This window comes from Cuculus canorus, chromosome 14 (genome assembly GCF_017976375.1).
Source record: "Cuculus canorus isolate bCucCan1 chromosome 14, bCucCan1.pri, whole genome shotgun sequence".
Taxonomy (NCBI): Eukaryota; Metazoa; Chordata; class Aves; order Cuculiformes; family Cuculidae; genus Cuculus; species Cuculus canorus.
The window spans coordinates 18,806,330-18,831,967 of record NC_071414.1 but is presented as its reverse complement, the minus strand read 5'-3'; the positions used below and the strand labels follow the sequence as shown (position 1 = coordinate 18,831,967).

The 25,638-nt window shown below is 46.3% G+C and overlaps 2 protein-coding genes across 3 annotated transcripts in view; both read left to right on the top strand.

Moving 5' to 3' along the window:
* Nucleotides 1-1,901: 1,901 nt before the first annotated feature.
* On the top strand, nt 1,902-19,141 carry HSPA4 (heat shock protein family A (Hsp70) member 4). The gene is made up of 19 exons (XM_009562430.2): nt 1,902-2,124; nt 6,060-6,117; nt 7,752-7,892; nt 8,594-8,716; nt 9,157-9,256; nt 9,690-9,823; nt 11,628-11,872; nt 12,241-12,317; nt 12,614-12,765; nt 13,705-13,811; nt 14,126-14,259; nt 14,730-14,911; nt 15,309-15,398; nt 15,902-16,054; nt 16,483-16,608; nt 16,788-16,895; nt 17,201-17,320; nt 17,726-17,887; nt 18,141-19,141. Exons 1-19 carry the CDS (start codon nt 2,018-2,020, stop codon nt 18,336-18,338), a joined length of 2,517 nt encoding a protein of 838 aa, XP_009560725.2. The 5' UTR covers nt 1,902-2,017; the 3' UTR covers nt 18,339-19,141.
* Nucleotides 19,142-20,998: 1,857 nt separating this feature from the next.
* Nucleotides 20,999-25,638, top strand: part of FNIP1 (folliculin interacting protein 1) — a 68,571-nt gene continuing 63,931 nt past the window's right edge. For both annotated transcript variants that reach the window (XM_054079427.1, XM_054079426.1), the window contains exon 1: nt 20,999-21,202. In XM_054079427.1, the coding sequence (XP_053935402.1) occupies nt 21,114-21,202 (89 nt within the window). In that variant the 5' untranslated portion in view covers nt 20,999-21,113. The remainder of the gene's footprint in view (nt 21,203-25,638) is intronic.

The window sequence follows — 25,638 nt, the reverse complement described above, 5'->3', positions numbered from 1 at the left end:
ATAGAATCATAGAATAGTTTGGGTTGGAAGGGACCTTAAAGATCATCTACTTCCACCCCACCACCACGGTACTGAAAGAAAAACACTGCTCTGATTGCCTCTATCATCTCACACATTTTCTCATTGTGCAATATTATGAGTTTAAAGCCTCATCTGTCAATACTGTGTGTATTTACAGATATTATATGCATGTCTAAAAGTTTCAACAACACCAAATACACTTTTTAGAAATAAGGGCCAGTATGTTAAGTAGACTTAATGGTTATAGTGTCTGAGATTTTCAAAGACAACTATCAGAATTAGGTGTTTGGATGAAGCAGCCAGTCCCTTGTGCTTTCTTCCTGAAATGTTCATAGAATCATGGAAAGATCTCAGTTAGAAGGACCTCAAAGCCCATCCAGTCCCACTGTAGGGACACCTCCCACTGGATCAGGGGCTCCGAGCCCCATCCAACCTGGCCTGGAACCCCTCCAGGGATGGGGCAGCCACCCCTGCTCTGGGCAGCCTGGGCCAGGGCCTCTCCACCGGAACAGCAAAACTTTTCTCCCTAAGATCTCATCTTCACCTCCTCTCTCTCAGTTCAAAACTGTTCCCCTCACCCTCTCCCTGCCCTCCCTGATCCAGAGCCCCTCTCCAGCTTTCCTGCAGCCCCTTTCAGCCCTGGAAGCTGCTCGAAGGTCTCCCCACAGCCTTCTCTTCTCCAGGCTGAACAACCCCAGCTCTCTCAGCCTGGCCTCGTGCTCCAGCCCTTGCATCGTCTCCGTGCTCTCCTCCGGACTCGCTCTAACAGATCCATGCCCCTATATTGGGTATTTAGGTACGGTGGTGTTGGGCTGATGGTTGGACTTGATGATCTTAGAGGTCTTTTCCAACCTTAATGTGATCACAGAATCTCCAGGTTGGAAAGGACCCACTGGATCATCGAGTCCAACCATTCCTAACACTCCCTAAACCATGTCCCTAAGCACTTCATCAACCCGTTCCTTAAACACCTCCAGGGAAGGCGACTCGACCCCCTCCCTGGGCAGCTGTTCCAGTGCCCGATGACTCTTTCTGTGAAGAATTTTTTTCTGATATCCAACCTGAACCTCCCCTGACAGAGCTTCAGGCCATTCCCTCTTGTCCTGTCCCCTGTCACTTGGGAGAAGAGCCCAGCGCCCTCCTCTCCACAACCTCCTTTCAGGTAGTTGTAGAGAGTGTAATAAGGTCTCCCCTCAGCCTCCTCTTCTCCAGATTCTGTGATTCCAGAACTAAATGACAAGAAGGAGCCCTTTGCAGTGCTGCCAACTGCTGCTTTCATCGCATTTTTCTCCAATTCTTGTAACATCAGGCAAGAATAACGGCTTTTTTTAACGCGCGGCCCCAGCACCCCCCGCACCGCGGTCTGACAGAAGAGGAAATCCGCGCGCCCACGAGGGGGCGGGGTCACGTTTGCCATAAGGGAGAAGGCCCCGCCCGGAGCACGTAGGGGGCGTGGCCACACGTGACACCGCCCACCAATCAAGGGGCGCGGCTACAGTGATTTGACCATATTTGGCCCCCCGCCCGGACCCATAAGGAGGAGTGGCCAATCAGGGCCTGCGCAAACCTGAAGGGGCGTAGTCACATTCGACCCCGCCCACCAGCTGCTGTGCTCGCACACCTGAGAAGGGGGCGTGGTTAGGTTTGGACCCCGCCCCGTCACTAAAGGGGCGTGGCCATACATATGGCAATACATGGAAGAGGGGTGTGGCTACATTTGGAGTCGCCCAGTAAATAGGCGTGGCCATAAGACACGCCCAGCCATATGGGGCGTGGCCACACCACCCGGCGCGACCCTAAGGGGACGTGGCCACGCGCAGCCCCCGCCCAATCGTTTGCGCTCCCGCGCTTGCGCGGTCTCGCCCTCAAGTCTCGCGAGATTCCCCCCCCTCACCCCCTGGGCGCTCGGCGGCCTCGCCGGGATCCTTCGAGAATCCCCGCCCCTCGCGCATTTAACCGGGCCGCGCCGCCACTCCGCCACCCCCCGTCCTCAGCCATGTCGGTGGTGGGCATCGATTTGGGTTTCCAGAGCTGCTACGTGGCCGTGGCCCGCGGCGGCGGCATCGAGACGATCGCCAATGAGTACAGCGACCGCTGCACGCCGTGAGCGTGGGGCCTCGGGGGGTCTGAGGGGGCGCTTTGGGGGGTCTTGGGGGGGTCTGAGGTGGGGCCTCGGGGGAGCGGGGCGGTGTCTGCCCGGGCGCCGAAAGAGCGGACCGGCATCGTGCGAGGGGCCGTAGAATCGCTCGTTGCGAAAAAGATTTGGGATCATCGCCGCTAAACCATCGCTGAGCGCCTCGTCTGCCCGGCTTCTAAGCGCCTCCGGGGATAGGGACGCCAGCACCTCCCCAGGCAGCCGTTCCAGTGCTTGGGAACCCTTTCCATGAAGATTTTTTTTCCTAATATCTAATTTAAATCTTCTCTAGTGTTACTTGAAGCTGTTTCTTCTGTTCCTGTCACTTTAGATAAGAGCCCAGCGCCCACCTCTCAACTACCTCCTTTCTGGCAGTTGTAGGCAGTGATGAGGTCTCCCCCTCAGCCTCCTCTTCTCCAGGCTGAACAAACCCAGTACCTTCAGCCGTTCCCTGTAAGGCTTGTTCTCCAGCCCCTTCCCCAGCTCCCGGCTGTCTCTCTGTGCCCTGCACCGCTCTGTAGCACAGCCGTAGTGCTACATAGGGCTGCTCTCGGCCAGGCAGGGCTTGGCTGAAGGAGTAGGCGTGGGGAATAGAAGGGCTGTGTCACTGCCAGGAGTCCCACAGCTTTTCTCCTTTATCTCTGATAGCAATCATGGAATCATTTGGTTGGGAAAGACTTTTGAGGTCGAGTCCAACCATACCTGTCCACTGCTAAACCAGATCCCTGAACACCTCATCCACCAGTCTTTTAAACACCTCTAGGGATGGTGACTCAACCATCTCCCTGGGCAGCTGTTCCAGTGCCTGAGAACCCTTTCAGTGAAGAAATTTTTTCTGGTATCTAACCTGAACCTTCCTTGACAGAACTTGAGGCTGTTTCCTCTGGTCACAAGAGAACATTTCTGCCTGTTCTCCTGCAGTTCCCATCCTGTTCCCCCAGTGCAGCCGGCTCTGGAGGCTAATGCTGAGCTGGTGCTGTGCTCCCTGCGAGCTTGTGGGGCCAGGGCACAGAAAAGCTGCTTAGCAGCCTTCCCTTCAGCCTGAGTATTTCATAGTTCAGCCAGGGCTCTCAAAAATTTGTGCTTGTTTTGAGTATGGAGTCTTTTAAACTCTCCCTTGAAACTAGCCACCGGATTGACAAGTTACTGGGATGGGGAACTGGGAGGTGAGTAGCCAGTACAGCACCAGACATCCCCTCTCCTGGAACGAGAACGGAACACGAAACTTGCTCATTGAAGGAGATGAGCTGTATAAATTTTTTGGCACAACATTTCTTTTGGGAAGTGATTCAGTTATGAAAGGCTGAAGTGAAATTGGGAAAAAAGTTGGCATAATGAAAGTGGTAGTTTCTAGCTGGACTTCATCTCCAAGGGCTGTTCTGATAGAATGCAGAAAACCATTCTGTAAGCAAATGCTCCTAGTGAAAGAAATTCTTAATGGCTTTTAGCAGCCTGCCTTGGAAACAGAAAGCCCGATTCGGAAAGTTCATGCTTAGCATTTCTTGAGCTCTGAGGGAAGTCGTACAGGGTGGTGTCACAGCTTTCCTCAAGGCTTGCAGTCAGGGTTAAACACTGGTTTAGGTTTTCTGTGGTGAATCCAGGTTTTCGGAAGGATAAGCAGATCTGTATTGTTGTAATGGTTTGTATCGGTGAAGCAAATCCTACTGAACACACTGCACTTAGTTCAGTGGCGCAGGTGACACTTCCACTGAGCCTGCTTTCAGCTCTGTACTTGGATTCTTCTGGAATCCTGTAAAATTGGAACTTGTATGCCCAAAAGCAGTGCAAAGCGCATTTGTCTTTGAATGTGGCATTCCTCAAATGGAAGAGTGGTGGAGGAAAGCTAGTAAAAACCCTAAGTTTCATTATCTGTTTAAGCATGAGGGGACTTGGATTAAGTGAGGGAGCTGTAACTGATCTGATGAAGCTACCGCTGCTGTGCAGTGTGGAGGAGACGTGCTGACAGGGGATGTCTGTCTTCCAAGGAAGTGAAAGCAGGTGGGAGGGTAAGGGTGAAGTAGCACCTGCAGGTGTTAAGGTTAATTTCAATACTTCAGTTAAGTTGCTCTGTTAGACCTCTGACCTCCTCTGCGATTGTGTTTCTCCTTAAAGTCTTCCGTTAGTTATTTACTTCCAGTAAAATTGTGGATCAGTATAATTGGTATTTGAAGAGTTCACCCTGATTCCTGTGGTGAATCAATTTGGGGAATGATATTGGTGGAAGATTCTTGCTGTTTCCCTTAGCTCTGTGCTGGGCCCCTGCAGGGCTCCCGAGGGCTCAGCTGAGAGCCAAGGTTAACTGAGAGAAGGGTTGGATGGACAGGGAGGGAAGAAGGGGAGCTGAGAGAACTGTCCTATCTGTCCAGTGTGTCCCTGTTCATACAGGCAAGCAGAGGCCAGCGCATTTAACAAGCATGTGTGCACTTTCAGGGTGGTATTCCAGGGTCTACTACAGAAGCCTGTCTTTCAAATTGCTGTGCTGTGTCCTTGTCTTGAGACAGACTTCTGCCTCGAGGCTTTAGTCTGACAGCTTCTGAGGGTTCTATAATCTACATTAATGGGTTTGTGGCAACTGGGGACTTGTGAATTTAGCAGGGAAGAAGCTGGATATTTTTTCTTGCGTAGGAAAAAAATAGTTCATGTTTGTGTTTTAATTTCTTTCTGCAGACCAGAGTAAATTAATAACTAGCATCCTACCCAGGGCTTGCCAGGTTTTTACCTGTGTGCTCTGCAGCTCCTGTTCCCTTAGTGTGGGCCTCAGGGTCAGTGTACCACAGAGCTTCCTCACTGGTTAACTGATGCCTTCAATAGTGGTCTCAAATAAGAACAGATTTGTTCAGAAGTGTTAGTTCTGTTGCAAAAAGTGCTTTAGGATGGGCTTTGCTTCACACAAGTTATTGCTAAATTGGAGGGAGATATAAACCCAAGGCAATTGTGTTACTGTAGTCTTTGGTTTTGTGTCTGATGGTTTCTGTTTAGAAGACCAAAGCTCTACAACTTGGTCTGAGCTGGAATTTTACTTGTAGCAGCCCTGTGGTGTAACCCTGCTGTAAAGCAGTTTCTTGACCTGCTGCCCAGAGAGCAGCTTAATTGTACTGTTAGCAGGTTGTCTGAGTAGTAAAAAGGGCTGCTTGGCTAACAGCAAATTTCTTTCCCCAGTAAGTTTCCCTCCATGGTATGAGGAGCTTGGATTAGATGGCTGGATTTAATTTTGTTAGGACTTCTACAGTTTGTTTAAATATGTAAATCAAGGGGCTTAATAGGACTAGGAATTTCTCAAAAAAAGAGGATTTGTTTTTTTTTCTAGCTCTTTCACAACTGCAAGCTGTCACAAAGTAGTTTGGATAAAGTACCATTTTCATTGTGATCTGTGCTATTTCAGTGAGTACAGGTGGAACTCAAACTCCAGTCTTCTCTGCAGGTTTTGTCTTCCTGCGCTTGAAGGGTTTCCTTTAAAACTGAAAACCTTAATTAGCATTTGGTACAGACAGCTACAAATGAATTTCTTAGCATCCAGTTTAGCTCCTGCATTTCTTCTGGACAGTTGAAATGGTTGCTTTGTTTGGTGAACAACTTTTGCTTAGATACAAGGTTAATTGTTGAGAATAGTGTCTGTCTCAATACCCAGTTATTACTTGGATCTATGACTTGGAGTAGCACACATACATTAGGTTGTAGTGCTATTCTGCAGTGAGGAGCATTGCTGTTTCTACTTGGGGAGCCTGTTTCCTTCCAGTGTTCCCAGAACGTTCCATATATGTATATTAGTGAGTGACCAGGTCTCTTTATGGACCAAATACTGTTTAAAATATCTCTGTTATTAATATTAACACTCTTTGTTAAAAAGATATGCAGTGCAGTTATACCAGTCGCTTACTAACTGGCAGTGTTCTTCTCATTTTAGATCATGTATCGCCTTTGGACCTAAGAATCGCTCGATTGGTGCTGCTGCTAAGAGCCAGGTGAGGACATAGTTCGGGTAAAAGCAAGTTTAGCTGTCAAAGGTTGGGTTAGCAGAATGTGTTTTCTATCACTGAAGATGACGAAAGTCTCTATGCTGGTGTCTCTTGCTGCAATGAACAGCTGAGCTTAATTGGGCTGTTCAGCATGTGATGCTGCTTTGTCATCTTGCATAGAAATATAAGGGTTGGTAGTTGTACATAATGAAATGTAAAAAAACCCAAACTTTGCCTCTTCCAAATTTCTGATAAATATGATTGTTTTAAGTTGCAAAATGTAAATTCTGAAGCTAAGCAGCACTGTTTCGTCCTGCCTTAACTGTTCCAGTTTGCGTGCTTTGAGATAGCTTTTAGTTATGTGGCTACATTCTATAGAATTCCATTAAGGCTGTAATTTTGGCAGGAAGGGGATATAAAGTGTAAATATATATTGCTTTATTGACTCTTTGTGGTTCAGTTATAACCTAAATATTCATCTTAGGTATTCTTGCTCATACTTTGAGTTTTGGTTGGTGTCGGTAGGTAAAGTATGATTTAAGGACTGAGAGGAGGTTCAGGTGATTGTCCTGCCTGTGGCATTTGGGTCCTGCTGTGTCGTATCTTGTGTTGCTGTGAAACATCTATGAAACGTGATTTATTTTTGAAGTCTTCTGCAGGAAGTGACTCTTCAAACACTTGGTTTTTCTTAGCCTAAAATACCTAGAGATGTGTGAAGAATCATTATCTAGAATAAAAAAAATGACCGGACACAACCATGTTATTCAAGAACAGAAGAACTATACTAGAACTAAATACAGATCTTTTTCTGGAGTTGAGTGTCTGCCTAGCTTAAAGAAATTCATTGGTGCAGAGATCCAGTAGAGGTGAGGTATGTTGTGCAGAAACTAAACTGACAGAAAATCACACCCAGGTTACTTAGGAAATAGGCACTTGGTTGAAAGTGAACCGCAGGTAAATGTTACATGGTATGGTGCTCTGCTTACTCAGTTACTGTGCTTTTTTTCAATATGTATCTTGCTGTAATCTAAATGAAATAAACGAGTTTGCTTGTGCTACATGAAAACAAGCTACAATGATTTTTCACTTCTCCATTTGCACTGATCTCTGCTGTTATTAAAAGTCAGTCTGCCTTTCATCAGTTAACTCGAGTTGACAGCACCATCTTGGGGCCTTCCTGGCTCTTTAAAGCTTCATGATGAGGTCCTTGAGCTGATTTGTGTTGACTGTGGCGCGTGTGATGGACCTGAGCTGGAGTTCACATCAGTGTGTTTAAAGTGTGGCTGAATTACTGCAGTGCAGTAGAAAGGTAGGGTGATAGGAAACAGGTAAACGGGAAAGACACTTCCTGACCTTGTAAGGAGTGTCCTACACATACACTATGAAAATGGAGTGCTATATTAACTGGGTTTTGATGAATGTTGGCTCAGTTTTCTAGCGTACATTTAGTTTCAAATCTCAGACTGCAGTACGTTACCTGAGCAGTCAGTGGGATGTTACCTTCTGGCAGCTGCCTTGGTTCTGTTAAGGTACAACTGGCAAAAACCTTCCAGAGAGGAAAGCATGAGAACAAAACTGTCTTCTGTTTGAAATTCGGATGTTCCCCTGACATGATGTATTAAAGATTTCTTTTTCTTTAGGTTATTTCAAATGCAAAGAATACAGTACAAAGTTTTAAAAGATTTCATGGTCGTGCATTCTCAGATCCCTTTGTTCAAGCTGAAAAAGAAAGCCTTGCGTATGAACTTGTCCAGCTGCCAACAGGCTCAACTGGCATCAAGGTAAGTCTGGCATATTTGGAAAGGAGCCAGAGGAGGAAACTGATAAAGCTGTCTTTTATCTCTTCATTTTGAATCTGCTTGCTGTAGTTTCTGTTCTCTTGTGGGTGGAAAGTCTTAAATGGGAAATAAGACTAGTAACGCAGATGGTCTCTCCAAGTGTTCAGTAAGACTGATTTTTACAGTTCAACAATCTCTGCGTTGCAAAGCCTGTCCCACACAAGCTGTTTTAGCAGTGCTTTTTGCCTTGCCTTCATGGTGAGTTTGGAAGAGAAGCTGCTTGACTAGTGTGCTTATTTAGCTGCTGTCTAGATACTGCAGGGGTGCAAGATGTCAGCTTAGTGATTTGGGTGGAATGGTACAAATTTGTGTTTTGTCAGCAACGGCTGAACTTCTGATTTGGATTTTAGCCGTAACTAACTTATCCAGAACAGTAGGGAGGCATCTTGGGCATTGTCTAGCAATCAGGATTAAAAAAGTGTCCAGAACTGCTTTGTGTATGTGAACTCTTAAATGTGTGTTCCAGTATTTGTTTTATCTTCTTGTAATTGCTCCGCATGAGCTAAGTGAGTCGAGAGAAGGTTGCGTAGAGCTGCAGTGCTTCTTAAGCTTCCTTTTGGTATACAGCTTCTTGCACGTGTTTCTTGTGTTCAGTGCACAGTTTTCAGTCCAGTGTAATGTGCGTACACAATTTTTTCTTAAAGGCCATGTATATGGAAGAAGAAAGAAACTTTACTATTGAGCAGGTGACAGGAATGCTTCTTACCAAATTAAAAGAGACCGCTGAGAATGCACTTAAGAAGCCTGTAGTCGACTGTGTGGTTTCGGTAAGTATGTAACAACAAATAAGTCTTATGTATTTGGTTTGTAGCATAAACTGAAGTGATTGTGGTGTTAAATTGCTGTTAAATTCAGTTTTTTTGTCTTTTCTGCTTAAAACTGACTCTTACTCACTTCTCTTCAAAAACTAGATTTCCTTTGTTAACAGTGAAGTGTCTATATTGCTGCTAATTATCAGCGTAAATAATATTTTATACCTGTTCCTGGTGCTTTGCTCCTAAAATAAGTGAGATAGGATGGAAAAAGATTGACAGGAACTTTGTCCTCATGTGATTTTTTTTTTTTTTTTCCTTGGCTATTTCTCTATTGCAACCAAAAGGAACACTAAATTTTAAGGATGCCTCTGCCCTGTACTCACTCTCTAGACACTTCTGTTTGCTAAAGGTGGTTCTTACAGTGTTAATATTGGTTCTCTGATGTTCCGCAGGTTCCTTGCTTCTACACAGATGCAGAAAGGAGATCTGTGTTGGATGCTACACAGATTGCTGGTCTCAACTGTTTGAGACTAATAAATGAAACAACCGCAGGTATTGCCGCCTTTTCTCTCCCTCACTTAAAATTGTAGCTTTAGTGGATAAAAGGGCTTTTAACCTGTTGCTGATGTTCCTGTTAACCTTATGTTGCTGTTCCTGTGTCCTCTGGAATTACTGTTGGGTTTGTAAACCTAAAATAGCTTAGTTAATCATAGTTTTTAAACTCTGCTCTGTGTTTTTCATTGCTGTACACCTGCATAAAGATTTCCTGAATACTTCTTTTAATGCAGCTGCTGGGGGGAGTTAATGCTATTCTGTGTCCTTCCTTGTTTCTTTAGCACTGGGAATTTTGTTTAGTGAGATCAGTTTCTGTAGCTTGAAAAGTAAGATGAGATGTTCATGCTGTGTACTGATGTACCATTTATTTCTGAAGGAATTACAAAACCGAGTATTGTAAGTATACCCTTTGACTCTCGTTTTTTTGTAGTTGCCCTTGCATATGGAATCTATAAGCAAGACCTGCCTGCTTTGGAAGAGAAGCCACGGAATGTTGTTTTTGTGGATATGGGGCATTCTGCATATCAAGTTTCTGTTTGTGCATTCAACAAAGGAAAACTGAAAGTAAGCAATCTGCTATGCATCCATTTTAATTGCCAATACAAATACTCATCAGTACATCCATCACCTGTGATGAGTGAGCTTGCCTGTCTTCACATAAGTGCGTCCAGACGGCACAACTTATATTCTTAAAAATCACACTTTGCTTGGAGTTAAAAGTAAGGCAGGGAACCAGAGAGCTTTTGAGCGATGCATGAAGGAAGCAAGCATGCCTTAATCAGCAGACCTGAAATAAATGACCTGCTCAGAGATGATCATACCTGACAAGGTGCTGCTTTCACAAAATACTCTAGTTTAGTCACGAGATCTAGCATTAAAACAGGGATTCCTAGAATGGGTTAAGTGACAGACTTTTCAGATGTTCACTGTGGAGCTCATGTAAAAGAGTGAAAACACTCCTAATTAAGCTGCACATGGATGGAAGCTGAGCAGGCTGCGGCGTGCTTGAAGTGCAAGCTGCCAAGGCACTACTGTTTTCCAGCAAATACTAACATCTTTTAGTTGTCTTTCTGTTATAGTCCTTGCAGTTCCAGTAACTGTCTTTTAATTGGCTAGAAAAACAAACAAATTTTAAAGCATGGAGTGATGAGGAGAAGGCAGGAGTTCTGAAAACACTAGTTCTGTAGTTCTGTTTCGTCCTTTGAGGAAACATGAGCTACTTTGTGTTTCTCAGGTTTTTCTTTTAAATTTTCAAACCATAGAGGTGATTGAGTATAGAGTGGAAAGCTGAACAGCAAGGCAGTTAGCAGTGTAGAGACCAAACCTGGTCTGAAGGTAAATTGAGTATAATGTGATACTTCACTGCGCTCTATCGAGTTCATAATACGTATAAAGAGTAGAATCTGCTGAAGTGCATAGGCTACAGGTGTTCTTTGCAGACAATTCCTTCATCAAAACTTAACACCTATTTGCAAGAGTTAATAACGTTTATTCTCTTGTTTTATTTTTAGCTTGGTGTAAGCATGTTCCACCCTTGTGAGGCATCAAATATTAAACTGGGATATGATTCAAATTGACAGTGGCTAAGCAGAATTTGGAAACTCCGATCTGCTTGCAGTACAAGTTACCGCACAGATTGTGTTGCTAAGCCTTGCCCTATCTCCTAGACTTTTAAAAGCTGTCATCTTACTATAGGAAGACTGAGTGTCCGAGGCTGTTTTTTAGCGTTTGAGGCAGGAGATGTCTTTATTTCTCCTGGAGGAATACCTGCTCCATGCATGCGCTGCAGTTCCTGTGAAAATTATCATTCACAAAGCTGACGGAGTTTGCCCATGGTAATTTTAGTTCTTTTTCTAACAGCATTTTGAACATGCCTAGTATCAGCTACAAAAGGCATGGGATAATCATGGCTTAGGCTTGGTAAGCCTTAAAAGCAAAAGTTTCTCTTAGGATGTATATGACTGTTATTGCGGTTGCAATCCACATAAACTGTCTGATATTAGTGATGCTATTGCTGCTCAGATTGCCCTGAAATCTAAGTGAATGGTTTAATTCTTGCCAGCAGCATCTGTGAAATGTGAAAGAGGAGTATGGGACACAGGTTTGTTTGGGATGAGGTAGACTTCTAGTCAAGGCTCATCAAAAGAAACTCCTTATTGGTGATGGCAAGAGCAGAAAAAAATGTGCTGTACTGGATTTCTGCTGTAGTAGCTGCACCAGTGTAATTCTTTGTCACAGTAGTGTTGTGATACTTGCTTTCATGTACAGTTTTCAGTTTTTTAAACAAAGAAATGTTTTGGCATTAACTGAATTGGTTTCACTGAAGTAACGAATTGTACTGGTACTGAGGAGTTCAATATTTTTTAAGGTTCTTGCTACATCATTTGATACAACCCTGGGAGGCAGGAAGTTTGATGAAGTGTTAGTTGACTACTTTTGTGAAGAATTCGGAAAAAAATACAAACTAGACATAAAGTCAAAGATCAGAGCGTTGTTGAGGCTGTACCAGGAATGTGAAAAACTGAAAAAACTGATGAGCGCGAATGCCTCTGATCTCCCGCTGAACATAGAATGCTTCATGAACGACATAGATGTCTCTGGAACAATGAACAGGTAATGTTTAGACTTTTACACAGGAAAGCTTTAGAGCGCCCTTCATTCGAGGTGCTTCAGCCAAGACAGAAGCCAGTTCTTGGGACTGGAGGGAGGTGGGGAACTTAAGGACATATGCAGGTATGTTGCTCAAAATGATAGTGCTTAGACCCTGGTCAGTAGCCTCAAGTTTGGAGGGAGAGCTGTGAATGTTGCAAGCATGCCAAGATCACTAGAACCATGTTTGTCATGAGAGTACACCAAAGAAGAGTAAAACTAGGATTGGGGAAGAGAAACCCCTGCAAATGGCATTCTTTCCCTCCTCATGCGTTTGCAGCATTAAGTTGCTCGTGATGTGATGTAGCTTTATTTATGGCTTCTTCCAACAGAAGCAAATTTTTAGAGATGTGTGATGGGCTCCTCGCAAGAGTGGAACCACCTCTCCGCAGCGTGCTGGAGCAAGCCAGTAAGTGTGTATGCATTGTGTTCTGCGTGTAACAGGATGTCCATAGTGCAGGCTTCCTCTGGGTGCTGACAGAACCCGCATGGGTGGATTTAGCACAGCTGACAATTTCTGGCTTAGTGGTTACAAGCTCTTTAAAAAAACCTTTTCACACAGGCTAAGATCTGAAATCCTTGTTGCTTAGAAATTCGGAACAAGCTTGAAATAATGGTTGGTCTTGTCAAACTGTTTACAATGTTAGCATATTAATGTAAAACAAACATTTAATCTGTAAAAGCTAATATCCGACTTCTCTGCAGAGTTAAAGAAGGAGGATATCTATGCAGTAGAGATAGTTGGTGGTACCACAAGAATCCCTGCTGTGAAAGAGAAGATCAGTAAATTTTTTGGCAAAGAAGTCAGCACAACTTTGAATGCAGATGAGGCTGTGGCACGAGGCTGTGCGCTGCAGGTAGGTGCTGCTCACTTTAGCTGAGTATTTTTATTGAAATCCATGAATACTTGAGCCAGAATCCACAGGTAATGTGAAAGGTACTTCATGTGTATTGTAGAACGGATTCAATTAAGCTTCTGGAAAGCAGCTGGAATAATGAGAATAGCAGCTGTAAGTGATTCCTTTGTGCTCTTTCTTTAAGCCAGAGCAGTGTAGCTTGTTGAAGTGAAATGTCCTGTGCTTGTGCTGTGTCTGGAAACTGGGAGTCTGGTGAAGCTCATGTGATGATGTTTTCTTGTGCAGGCACCTTTAAGACCTCAGTTAAGCAAGAGGAGAAAATTTTTTGCAACCCTACTGATAAATTTGTGATATGTCTGTTGCTTAATAACATGGATGGAGATGAAAGCTTAGGTTGTTAATGGAAACCTTGTGCACCGAGCTGGAATCGGTCACTATTGTAGTAAATAGTCTATTGGTACTAGTGCCACTTGAATGCACCGTATTTTGCTCTGATCACCTTATATTCCTCTTCAGATGTTTAATATGTGCTTAGTACTATTTGGCCAGTGGTGCGAACTAGACAGTGAAAACTGCTGAAGATGAGTTACAGTGGGCAAAACTTTTGGTACTGTGTCATTCTAAGAAGTATCTTTGAGGATTTCTGATGCAGTTGCTAAGAATTCACTAGCCTCCCCATAGCAAAGCAAATGTGATGGCTCTGAAAGAAAACTTGTGTGTTTTCATTTTCAGAGTGAACAGGTTGTCACGGTTTCCTGAAAAGGAGGGGTGCACATGAGCTTCCCATGCTTATTATGCAGGTCTCAAGGCCATCGGTAGCGATCTCCCTTTAACCTAGAGTAAATCTACATAGTAAGCTGTGTTAAATAGCTACTTGCTGAATTAATTTACTGTTCACCTGAAGTCTGACTGTTTCTAATGACTCTTGTACTGTTTCAGTGTGCTATTTTATCCCCAGCTTTCAAAGTGAGAGAATTTTCTATCACAGATTTGATACCCTATCCTATTTCTTTACGATGGAATTCACCAGCAGAGGAAGGGTTAAGGTAACAAAAATGTTTAATCTTCATGCACAATCACATACAACTTAAAACAAACTGGTGGCAACTAGAGTAAATAACACTTTTAGAACATTGCCCTTTTTAACAATTTAGGTTTTGATAGTTTTTCTGAGGTTAGTAGAAAACAAAACCAGGGGTGGGTGGTAGTTTAGCATGTCCTATATGGCTCTAAACCTAAAAGGTTAAAATCTCTTTTGTTGCCTCCTAAAATTAACTAAACTTTTGTAGATATACATACCTCAAGGGAAAGCTGCTTTATCAGATGCATTGTCCCACAAATGCCCTGTTTTCTCTTTCAGTGAATGTGAGGTCTTTCCCAAGAACCATGCTGCTCCATTTTCTAAGGTCCTCACGTTCTACAGGAAGGAACCTTTTACTCTCGAGGCGTACTACAGTTTTCCCAAGGAGTTGCCTTACCCAGACCCTGCTATAGGTTAAGACCATTCTTTACCTTTAATCTTTATTGATAGCCTTGTGCATGTTTCAGGTAGTCTTTCTAATTATATAGTCTGGAAAGTGCAACCTACTACAAATACAGTAGGGAGAGGTCTGCGAAGTCATGGATCTACAGTAAAGTGATTGGAGTAACATAAAATTTATGGACAAATAGACTAAATAAAGAACATCCTAATGTTGGATCAAGCCTGAAAGGGGCATGCTCACCACTGCGCAGTCTCTTACGGTGGTACAAGTACAGGATGCTGTAAAAGCTGGCAACAAAGGTTTGCTAGTAACTGTGTCCTAGCATTGCTGACTGAAAAACTGACTCGTTAGACTTCAGTAAGATATGATATCTTCTGAGTGCATCGCAGTGATCTGCTGCCAGCAACAGTCAGGTTTTACTTCACATTCAGCAATTAATGTAATCAAAGGGTATGTTTTTTTTTCCTCTTATTTTTTTAGCTCACTTCTTGGTTCAGAAGGTCACTCCTCAAACAGATGGATCCAGTTCAAAAGTGAAAGTCAAAGTTAGAGTAAATATCCATGGTATCTTCAGTGTTTCAAGTGCATCTTTAGTGGAGGTTCATAAATCTGATGAGAACGAAGAGCCTATGGAAACAGATCAGCATGCAAAGGAGGAAGAGGTAATGGGCTTCAGGGCCATTAGCTACTTAGAAAACTGCTGTTTAGATGAAGCGTAATTGCCCAGGTTCTGGGGAGGCCCCAAGACTTAGATAAGGATTTAGTAGATATCTAGCAACTAAAACGTGAAGATGTGATCAGGTACTAACTGAAGTAAGTCACAGCAGTGACAGATCCCTTCAAACCAGGACTGAGATAGAGATGAGATTCATAATTACAGAGCTGTTCCTTGCCTGAGCAGAGACTAGAACTTTCAGTGATGTCGTGAGATGCGGCTTCAGTTTTCGTTATGCTGCGTGTTTTGCCTAAAGAGCATTAGATGTAATGGATCAGCCTAAGGACTGAAGCAATGATCTGCATTGTTTACTGTGTCTAATTGGATCTTTCTATGAGTTTCAGAAGATGCAAGTAGACCAGGAAGAGCAACAGAAGACTGAAGAACAACAGCCTGCCCAACCAGAAAGTAAGGCAGAGTCTGAGGAAATGGAGGTAACGTGAACATCTGATCTTTCTTAGAGGATACTTCTGGAAGATTGACGAGAATATGTAGTGCATAAGCTGGCTGCTGCCTTCATCGTAGCTCTGGAAGCTCAACTTGTATTTGAGTGTATTGGTCTGTGTTGGGATGAGAAGTCCATAAATGGCATGGATAATTGCAGGCCCATCAAGTGACCTGGTACTGATAACATGAGTGACCTCTCCTGTTCGTGGAAGCAATAATCATTTAGTCTTTGGTAACTTAAGTACCACAAAAGCGTTCCACTGTAAGTGCCATCACCTTGTTAACATAGCCAGTGTGCATGGAAAAGGTCAGTAGTTGCAGTAGTTCCCTCTGGCTTCTTTACCATCTCAAGTGTCAGAATGGCAGTACATAGCTCTGGTGCAGAGACATGTACTAATTCAGTAATGCTTTTTCTATTACAAGTCTTGAATACTCGGCTTCAATGGACTGGTGATGCTGGTTTTACTTAGAATGTGTTTCTTTAATGCAGACGTCTCAGGCTGACTCAAAAGACAAGAAAGTGGATCAGCCGCCCCAGGCCAAGAAGGCTAAAGTGAAGACAACTACAGTGGACCTTCCCATCGAGAATCAGTTGGTGTGGCAGATAGGCAAAGACATGCTGAACTTATTCATTGAGAATGAGGTAAACTCTTACTTGCCGGAGCTGCAAATGTCACTGTTGCCACAGAAATTTTGGGCTGTCCTCTCATTGTTGAGCCAAAGTACATGATAGTGGTTATGGGAATGCTGTCACTGAAGGTGTTCTGCAGGAAAGAAAGCTGGTTCACAGGGTCACTGGTTCCAAAATCACCTGTGGTGACGAAGTGCCTGATGGCTGCTGCCATCAGGGTGAAGGTTCCCCAGCTGGAGCGGAATTGTTCCATGTTGTGTTGGATATCCCACCAAAACTGAAATTGTTTTTTTGTTCATGTGCTGCATTTTAGAACAGTTCTGTAAACCACGGTGTTTCAAAATATTTAGTCAGACTTAAGCCTTGGCTAACAAGGTATCCTGGTAAGAAATATTAAATCACTAGCTCTTTAGCCAACTAACTTTATAACTTGTTTACAGGGGAAAATGATAATGCAGGATAAGCTAGAGAAGGAGAGGAATGATGCCAAGAATGCAGTGGAAGAATATGTTTATGACATGAGAGACAAACTCTGCAGTATTTATGAGAAATTCGTTAGTGAAGATGTAAGTATTGCTGGTTTGCCTGTCTTTGAATACAGTTTGTTACAACAAACAGCTGCATTTTTATAATCTTTGACCTGTATCAGAGACTGTTAATTTAGACTGTATTTTCAGACTTGAAATTTGGAGAACTGGCTTTTAACCTGCCTAACAGAGTTACCTTATGTACCTTTTTGGTTCAGGATCGGAATAGTTTCACGCTGAAGCTGGAAGATACGGAGAACTGGCTTTACGAGGATGGTGAAGACCAACCCAAACAGATTTATATTGATAAGCTGGCAGAATTGAAGGTAAGTGATTCTTGCATCCCTATTGGAACTTAGCGAATCCGGAGACCTCGTTTGAGCAGGGACCTGTGGTAGGTCTGCTGATTTGGAGATCAGCGCTGGTAACAAACACTTAGTTTGCTGAAGTGAATGAGGAGCGAGCAGCTGTCCAGTGGACCTGAAACAAACCGGGACTGAGGGAGACTCAGTCCCTCCCTGAAGTGAAGAGTTCCAAGGAACTTGGAGGTGTTGATGTATCCTGTCAGATCTCATGGGACCATGTTGTCGTGCTGTGCATGGTTTCTAATTTCTGTTAAATTTTGTTTCAGACGCTGGGTCAGCCTATTCAGGCAAGATTTCAAGAATCGGAGGAAAGGCCAAAAGCGTTTGAGGACTTAGGGAGGCAAATCCAACAGTACATGAAAACTGTTCATGCCTTCAAAGCAAAGGTATTTCCACAGCTGACTTCTGGTGAATGCAGGGAAGGAGTACAAAGCTTTCCTGATGTTTAAGCAAGCTCCTTTAAACAAAGAGCTGGTGCAACCTCCCAGTTACCTTCTGCGTTTTTAATATTTGTGTTTTCAGACATGGATGTCAGCTTAAATCTGACAGCCTTTTTAATTGGGCATTGATTTCCTCCTGGAGGGGATTTCCTGCTGGAGTTCTGCAGCAGCAGCAGAACTCCAGCTCTCTCATTGCAGCTGTGGGTGATCGGCTTTAATGGCTTTGGAACTAGAACAGCCTTCTGGCTAAATGGCCTTCTAGTGTTTAGAAGCTAAAAGCTTAAGGAAATAAGCGTGCCCTTTGCATGTTCAGTTGGAGTATTTGCACAACTGTGGGTTTGTCTGTTCCAGGATGAACAGTATGACCACCTAGATGAAGCAGACGTAGCAAAAGTGGAGAACAGTGCGAGTGAAGCTCTGGAGTGGATGAACAACAAACTTAATCTTCAGAACAAGAGGAGTCTTACACTCGACCCAGTTATAAAAGCCAAGGACATACAAGCTAAAACTAAAGTAAGCCTGGCTGTGTAATTCACTACATTTCCATGGATCTGTCGGTTTCTTGGTGTAATTGTTTGTGCTCAGAGGAAAACTTAGAGGTAATATCTCTAAGAGCAGGACTGTGGTTGTGTATTCAGCTGTTAAACTTGCATTGGGGAATATTCGCCCTCACACATCCATCTGATGTTGTCCAAAGTTAGTTTGAGCAACAGGTCTTCAAGTAGATGAAACCATTTCTTAAGTGTCTTTTATTTCTGTTTTCTAGGAGCTGACAAGTATTTGTAATCCTATAGTCACAAAACCAAAACCGAAAGTGGAGCTCCCAAAGGAGGAGCAGAAACCGACTGAACCGAATGGACCAGTGGAAGGGCAGGGGGCAGCTGGCGATGGGGCCCAGGCCGCTGAGCAGAATGCGGCCCCAGCAGCCACCGAGAAGAAGCTTCCTGAGATGGATATTGACTGAACAGCAGCGCTTGTTTATACTACTGCAAAAGACAATAAAGCTTTAAGTTGTCAACTTCTTATGGTCTGAATACAGATTGGAGCAAGCGAATACCACAGCACTCTTAGGAATTCGTGGAGAGGTCAGTGCATCAAGTTGGGACACTTAGGTAGCCAACTCCTTGGTCAGAGAGGCAGTATTCTTGCAGCAGCGACTGTTTTTAGAAGTGTTGGTACTCTTCCTAGGCCTACAGAACCCGCCCTCGGCTCATAGATTCATAAAGCAGCGGGTGGTGGCATCACTAAGTTATTCCTTGGCTTACCTTACATGGTGGATGGGCAGCCCAGGCTCGGTTCTTTTATTTGACATGTACAATGGCAACTGTACGCTCCGGCTGGACCATGAATGTGCTCTTAGACACACAAGTGTGTTCCGAGCAAACTCCCTGGCTCATTAGACCATGTAAACTTCTGTCTCAGTTAAATGAGCTGCTTGTAGAAAGAATGAATAGTGGTATTCCAGCTATCTACACCGACAGTCAATTCTGACTTGTTCCCAACTCTTCCTGAGGGAGTGTGCTTGCTTCCACGAGGCCTTTGTTTGGGACGTGGGATGGTTTGTATTGTTTTGTTGGTTTTTTTTTTTCCCCCAGGAAAAGAAAAGACCTGATGCATTTGGCATTTATTTTTTTCTATGAGCTTTATACAATGAGTTGCTTCTATTTCCAATTGTTATTAAACCTGCAGACATTAATTTGTATGTGTTGAAATCCAAAGCTGGAACACCCGTTCAGATATTGCAAGAAATAAATGCACTGGATTCTACTGGATTGGCTTTTCCTGCTGTTGATTCAAAGTGAGAGGCAAGGGGATGAGGTAGGCGAGAGAGAGGTGCCCTCTCTGACCCAGCACCAGGAAGCTGCAGCTGGAAAAGGAGCTGGGGCTTTGACGGTGACTGAAGAGAGCCAGCAGTGCGGCCAAGAAGGCAAACGGCATCCTGGCTTGGAGCAGCCATGGGGTGGCAGTAGGAGCAGGGCAGGGATTGTCTCCTGTGCTCACCTTGAATCCTGGGTTCAGCTTTGGGACCCTCACTCCAAGGACAGTGAGAGGCTGGAGCACACAGGGACTGGAGGTTGGTTAGCCTGCAGGAGGCTGAGGGGAGACCTTATTGCCCTCTGCAACTCCTGGAAAGGGGGTTGTCGGGAGGTTGGGTGCAGGTCTCCTCTCCTGAGTGAGAAGTGCTGAGATGGAGGGAAATGACCAGGGGAGTCTTTGATTGGACAGTGGAAAATGTCACCTCTGGGCAATGGCTCTCAGCCCTGGAACTGGCTGCCCAGGGCCCTCCCTGTGGCCTCTTCCCCCCTCAGTGACCCCAGGCCAGGGGCGGTGGGAGAGGGCCCCTCCTCAGGGGCTGCTGAGAAAAGAAAGCTGGTTCAGTAAATTATTCTCCTGTGCTGTAGTTCTGGAGTGAGTGTGTCTGCCTGGAGTTTCCAGCCATTGCTGCATTTTACATTCCTTGGTTAAACTGAGCTCTTTAGCATCCAATATTTTTTTCCTCCTGAAAGCTGCGCCGGTAACAGAGTGTGTTTTTCTTTAAGATTATCAGTTTCTGCCTAAAGGTTCCTGTTTTTTCCTCCCAAGACACCTAACACGGGGGAAGCTCCTTGCTTCACTCTATAGATTTTTGTTAAACACCAGTGAGAATTGTGTACAGAACTCTCCTCGCTCCCAGGGAGGTAAAATCCCCACAGTTCACCTCTCCTGAAGTCTCTCCCGGTGCCACTGGATGGCATGCGTCTGCTGAAGTTCACAGTCATTCTTTACAGGTGATGTCTGTGAGTTACATTTGTCATTGATACTGTTTGAATTTGAGAGTTACTGCATAAGTGTGATAAGTACTGAATATACACACGTTTCCAGAGGAGTTGCAGTCTCTTCAGTCCGAGTTTGAGCAGCACTTGTAAGGGGGTGTATGTATTAATTAATGACAATCTAATTGTGTGACCTCTGCTTGAGTTAAGAGCTATTAAAGTGGTTGATAGAAGCTGTGCCAGGGGAGGCTTCGCTTGGATATCAGGAAAAGGTTTTTCCCCAGAGGGTGGGGGAGCCCTGGACCGAGAGGGGGCGCTCAGCCCTGGACACGCCCCGGCCCTCTCCCACCCGCCTGTCAATCACCGTCGTGGCCACGCCACTCCCCTTTGCCACGCCCCCAGTCACTGTCCTCGCTGGCCCCGCCCCCAGTCACGCGCCCTGCCCCGCCCTCCGCTCGCACTCCTCGCCCCGCCCCCAGCGCCTTACCCCGGCAGTCAGTCACGCGTTGGCCACGCCCCCAGCCCCTAGCCATGCACACGCCTGTCAATCAACTCTTGTCCGCGGCCCCCCTCAACCCCTGCCCCCAGCTGTCCATCCCCACTCTGGCCATTCCCTCCCCACCTGTCAATCTCTGCATTGTCCCGTCTGTCACTGCCTGCGCTGGCCCCGCCCCCGGCTGTCAACCACCTCTCTGGCCACTCCCCAGCGCCTTCCCCGACTGTCAATCACTTTGGCCACGCCCACAGCTCACTCTCCACACTGACAATCCCGCTCTGCCCACGCCCCCTCGTGCCAATCACCGATTTGGCCACGCCCCATTTCAACCTCGTCCCGCCCCTCCCCGCCCCTCCCGCTGTGCCGAGGCCCCGCCCCTCCCCGCCCCTCCCGCGGTGCCGAGGCCGCAGCCGCGGCGGCCCCGGATGGCGGCGGGCGGGCGGAACTGATCGCGGCGCGGAGCCCGGGCGGAGGGCAGCGGCGTCCCAAGATGCCGCCCACCCTCTTCCAGAAGCTGTTCAGCAAGAAGCACGGGCTGATCGCCGCCGCCAGGGACGCGCGGGACGACTGCGTGTTCAGGTGCGAGGGACGGGACCCGCTCGGTGCCGGCGTTTGCGCAGCGGGGGCAGCTACGGGGAGGGGAATTTGGGTCGGAAGAGACCTCAGAGCCCCCCAGCGCCACCCCCGCCACGGGCAGCGACGCCTCCCGCTGGATGAGGGGCTCCGGGGGCCCTCGGACACCCCCAGGGACGGGGCAGCCCCCGCCACTTGTTGCGGTGTCTGTGCGGTTCGGTTGTTTATTGATCGCAGCTTTGCAGAGTGGGACCTTTGAGGGCAGCGCTGCTTTGAGCCGCCGGGGACGCGCGGGGTATGGGCAGGAGGGGCGTGAGGAGCCTCTTCAGCCGCGCTGCGGGAGGAGGGAGAGCCCTGAGAAGTGAAATGACGCGTATTTCAGTGATGCGAAACTTGTGGGAAGAGTTGGGGAGCTGAAAGGCTTTGCTGACCTGTAGGGGGATGGAGATGGAAACAAAGCCCAAGTAATTGGGTTCGGAACTAATTTGGCTTGGAAGTAGATCATCTTTAAGGTCCCTGCCAACCCAAACTATTCCATGATTCTATCATGGAATCTAGAATCATGGAATAGTTTGGGTCAGAAGGACCTCAAAGCCCATCCAGTCCCACCCCTGCCATGGGCAGGGACACCTCCCGCTGGATCAGGGGCTCCGAGCCCCATCCAACCTGGCCTGGAACCCCTCCAGGGATGGGGCAGCCACAGCTTCCCTGGGCACCCTGGGCCAGGGCTTCCCCACCTGAACAGAAAAGCATTTACCCCAAAGATCCAATTCCTAATGTCTAATATCTGACCCCTGCGGGGCTGCTGTGGACTGGGGAAGGGGAACAGCGTCATTCTGCAGGTGACTGGCAGTGCCCAGGGAGTGGCCACGGAGGGAGCGAGGAGAGAATGTAGAGTTCTGGCTGCTGCCAGGAGAGGTGTGGGGTTTCTGCTGGTATTTGTCATGCTTCAACCGCAACCCAACAAGATCCACCGAGGGGGCTGAGCAGAGCACAGAGAGGCCTGAAGGGCAGCCCTATGCCAGGAGACCTCACCCTGCTCCCTCCGGTTGGGGGTCGTGGTGTAACAGAACCCCTTGGGAGGGCTCGGTGGTGGCTCTGGCATTGTGGAGCTCCTTAGTGGGTTTCAGTGGTGGCTCCAGGGTCCTGGAGCTCCTTGTCAGGGCTCAGTGGTGGCTTTGGGGTCAAGGAACCCCTCAGCAGGGTTTGGTGGTGGTTTAAGGTTCATACAAACCCTCAGCAGGTTTGGTGGTGGCCACAGAGTTGCAGAGCCCCTCAGTGGGGCTTGGTGGTGGCTCTGGGGTCAAGGAGCCCCTGGGTGGGGTACAGTAATGGCCCCAGGGTTGTGAAGCCACTTGGCAGGATTTGGTGGTGGCTTCAAGTCACGGTCTTGCATGGGGAGAGGCTTCTTCTGGTGCTTCTGCACTGGCACTGAGGTCCCAGTGCCCCACGAGGTCGAAGAGCTTGGAAAGAGGTTGGTTTTATGTCTGTGAAATGGGTGCTGTTCCACTAGTTCACACCTGGCAGCAATGCAGTCCCAGTTCTGGGGAAGAGGTAACCTGCAAAATCCTTCTGGAGTGCAGATTTTGTGATGGGATGCGAATAGAACCCGCTTCATCAGCAAGGGTTAGGTGCTCCTTGAGACACTTCTGCTGCCTGGAATTTGTTACCTACAAATGATCAACCCTAAGGTTGCTCTCTGAAGGGAGATCTCCGAGCGATGGGCTGAATCCCTGTGCTGGGACATTCCTTGTGACTGCAGCCATGCACTTTAGCAGCTCAGGTGGTGTGTGGTGTGTCTGCAGTAATTTCAGTGCCACAGTTTTCACAGGATGTTGGTGAGGCTTTTGGTGTCCCTCTAGAGTCAGGACAGGCTCCTGGACACACCTGAGGTCCAGTGCCTCCACTGCTGTCACGCACCTTGTAAAGGGGCTGATCCCAGCTGCTCGCATCCCTCTTTGCTGTTTACTGCGGATGTGGCTCGTGTTTTAACACACAAAATGTTTTAATGCTGTCTGTGTCACCTTATTGTCGGTTTCGTACTGGGGTCAGACCCCGTGTTGGGGACTGGGCACCAGGGCTGCTGGGTCGAACTGCTCTGCCTTTCCGCTGTTGAGACCTTCGGCAGTGATGGGTTTGTTCAGAGGCCGGTGGTTCATTCAGCGCTGCTGGGGCAGGAACGCGGGGATTGCACCTGCGTTGAAAGGAGCAGGGGAGCGAGGTCCCCTCTTCTCTCCTCACCTGCATCTCTCACTCTATGCCAAACTGGAGGTGGAATTTAAGAAAGACGCGTTGCTGCCTGCTCTTGCCCTCCTTGGTTTACGCTGTGCTGCTTCACTCTGCCATGGGAACTGCCAGCTCGTAACTGGTGCATCTGCAGCTATTCCTTTTGGTGGGTCTGCGATCCCAGGCGGCGGCGGCGGCGGCGGCTCCTCGGACTTAGGCTCCGGGGGTGGGTGGGAGACTCGTCTCTTCCTCAGGAGAGCCAAGTTGTATTTTTTGGAGACAGATACTGGTGCCCTCTAGGCACGCTGCCAAATGGCTGCTTTCGTTTTCTAAGTGGAGATAAGCCTTCAGTTAATCCTCACTGCGTATGGTTTTATCAGTTATGGGGGAAACTCTTGGATAATGCGCACAAAGACCATTCTTTATTGCACGAGGGCTCCAGAGATGGGGAAACAAGCACTTGGGATTTTTAGGCTGTTGCAGTAAACCTGAAGGCAACAGCCTCATCGATTTTGTTGGGGCAGGGTTGTGTTTATGCATTGATCCATCATTATCTGGTTTTATTCTAAATAATAGGACACTTCCCAAATGTTCTGAGCGCTGTTATTTCTGACTGTTTTAACTTGGAAAGCTTTGTCCTCTTGCTGAGCAGACTGTGTAGAACAACCATAAAAAATACATAAATTATTTTTTTATGTGAATAATACTTTTTTTTTATTTTGTGAATAACAAGTGCTTAGAGAGAACCCAACCACTTTGGCAGTGGCACCAGTGTAGCAGAACATTTAAGGGTGATTTTGATGCTCATTCTTTTTCTGACTATGAATCTATTTTACATTTCCGTCAGGCTTATTGTGAAAATTTACCAGGACATAAATTCTACTGAATCCGAGACTACAGTGTTTCAAAAATAAAATAATACTTTTCAGGAAAAACATATTTTGTTCAGTTCTTGGTTTGTTGGGTTTTTTACTGCCCAGAATCTGTTTCTGCACTGTGAGTGTGTGAAAGTTTTGAGTCTGGTTCCAGCCAGGCTGTGTCAAACCCTTCACAACTGGGTGCTGGGGAGGTGAACAGTTCTGGTGATGTGACCAGTAAGTTAGCAACTGTAAAACATTTGCTGATGTTCCAGTTTGCTATTTGTTTGGGTTTTTTTTTAATATATATAAGCTGTTTAGTTTGGAGAAGAAGCCTTAGGAGGTTGTGATAGATCCCCTACATCTTAGTATACACTTTTAGCTCTTCAGTTTAACTGAGGGCAGTTGGCAGGTGTGACCCTTCCGCTGCACTCTCTCCGTACAGCTCGATATTCACGTGGTGAGCAAGAATATTCAAAATTTGAGCGGTAAAATCTGTTTACAAGAAACAGAGGAACACCTGTGGGCGTTCTAGGGAAGAGACAAACCCTTCAGTCCCAAGGTGCAGAGTACCCGCTGCCTACTGCAAACACTCCTCACGTGAGTGGCTTTTCGCTGCCGGTAACTTTTGCTATAAATAGGAGCTCTTGGCCGTGTTGTAGCATCTGGCACTGGCTGCTGCTGGTGACAGGAGAGCTCAGCCCCGCTCCGGCTGTGACAGCTGTTGAGAGTAGCAGATTCAGTGTGTTCTTTGCTAGAATTTTAGAACCCAAGTATTCTGGTTGTAAAAACACATGAAGCTCTTCAAATGAGTTATGCGTTGTACGTGTCTAAAATGTATGTATACCTTAAATAGCGATTAAACTATTAATTGTTAATATTAATGGAACTCCCTTCCAGAATTTTGTGATCTGTTCCCCCAGTAAAGTGCAAACAGTCTTACGAAAGTTTCCTTAAACTGAGAGGAAACAGCCACATGTTTCTACTAACATTATCTGGACGCACCAAGTATTCCACTGCACGTGTGCGTTACTGACTGCCACAGACACCAATTCCCAGCTGCTGTTTCTTTTCTGGCTTTCTAAGGGTCCGCTTCAGCACTTTGGAGAAAAGGGAACTGCCAACCCTCCGGTAACTCACCCAACTTGTTGTTCTTCCCAATGTGCTCAGTAGAATGAGCCCAAAGCTCAGAAAAATACTGATATGTCTCAGGCTCCACATTTTTGTGATTGAGAAAGGGTGGGCGGTATTGCGATGGTAAATACAGCTGTAAGGACTGCAGCAGAGTTGGTGCAGGAGGCTGTGGCTCTTCAGAGAGTAATTGGCCTTGGAGCACTGTTAACCTATTGCAGAGGGAGA

Excerpts from the sequence above, each read along its gene's own strand:
- HSPA4 (XM_009562430.2), top strand. The coding sequence starts at position 2,018 with ATGTCGGTGGTGGGCATCGATTTGGGTTTCCAGAGCTGCTACGTGGCC. Across the intron at positions 11,873-12,240 it reads GTCTCTGGAACAATGAACAG|AAGCAAATTTTTAGAGATGT; the intron begins GTAATGTTTAGA and ends TTCTTCCAACAG. Across the intron at positions 15,399-15,901 it reads CAGAGTCTGAGGAAATGGAG|ACGTCTCAGGCTGACTCAAA; the intron begins GTAACGTGAACA and ends TCTTTAATGCAG.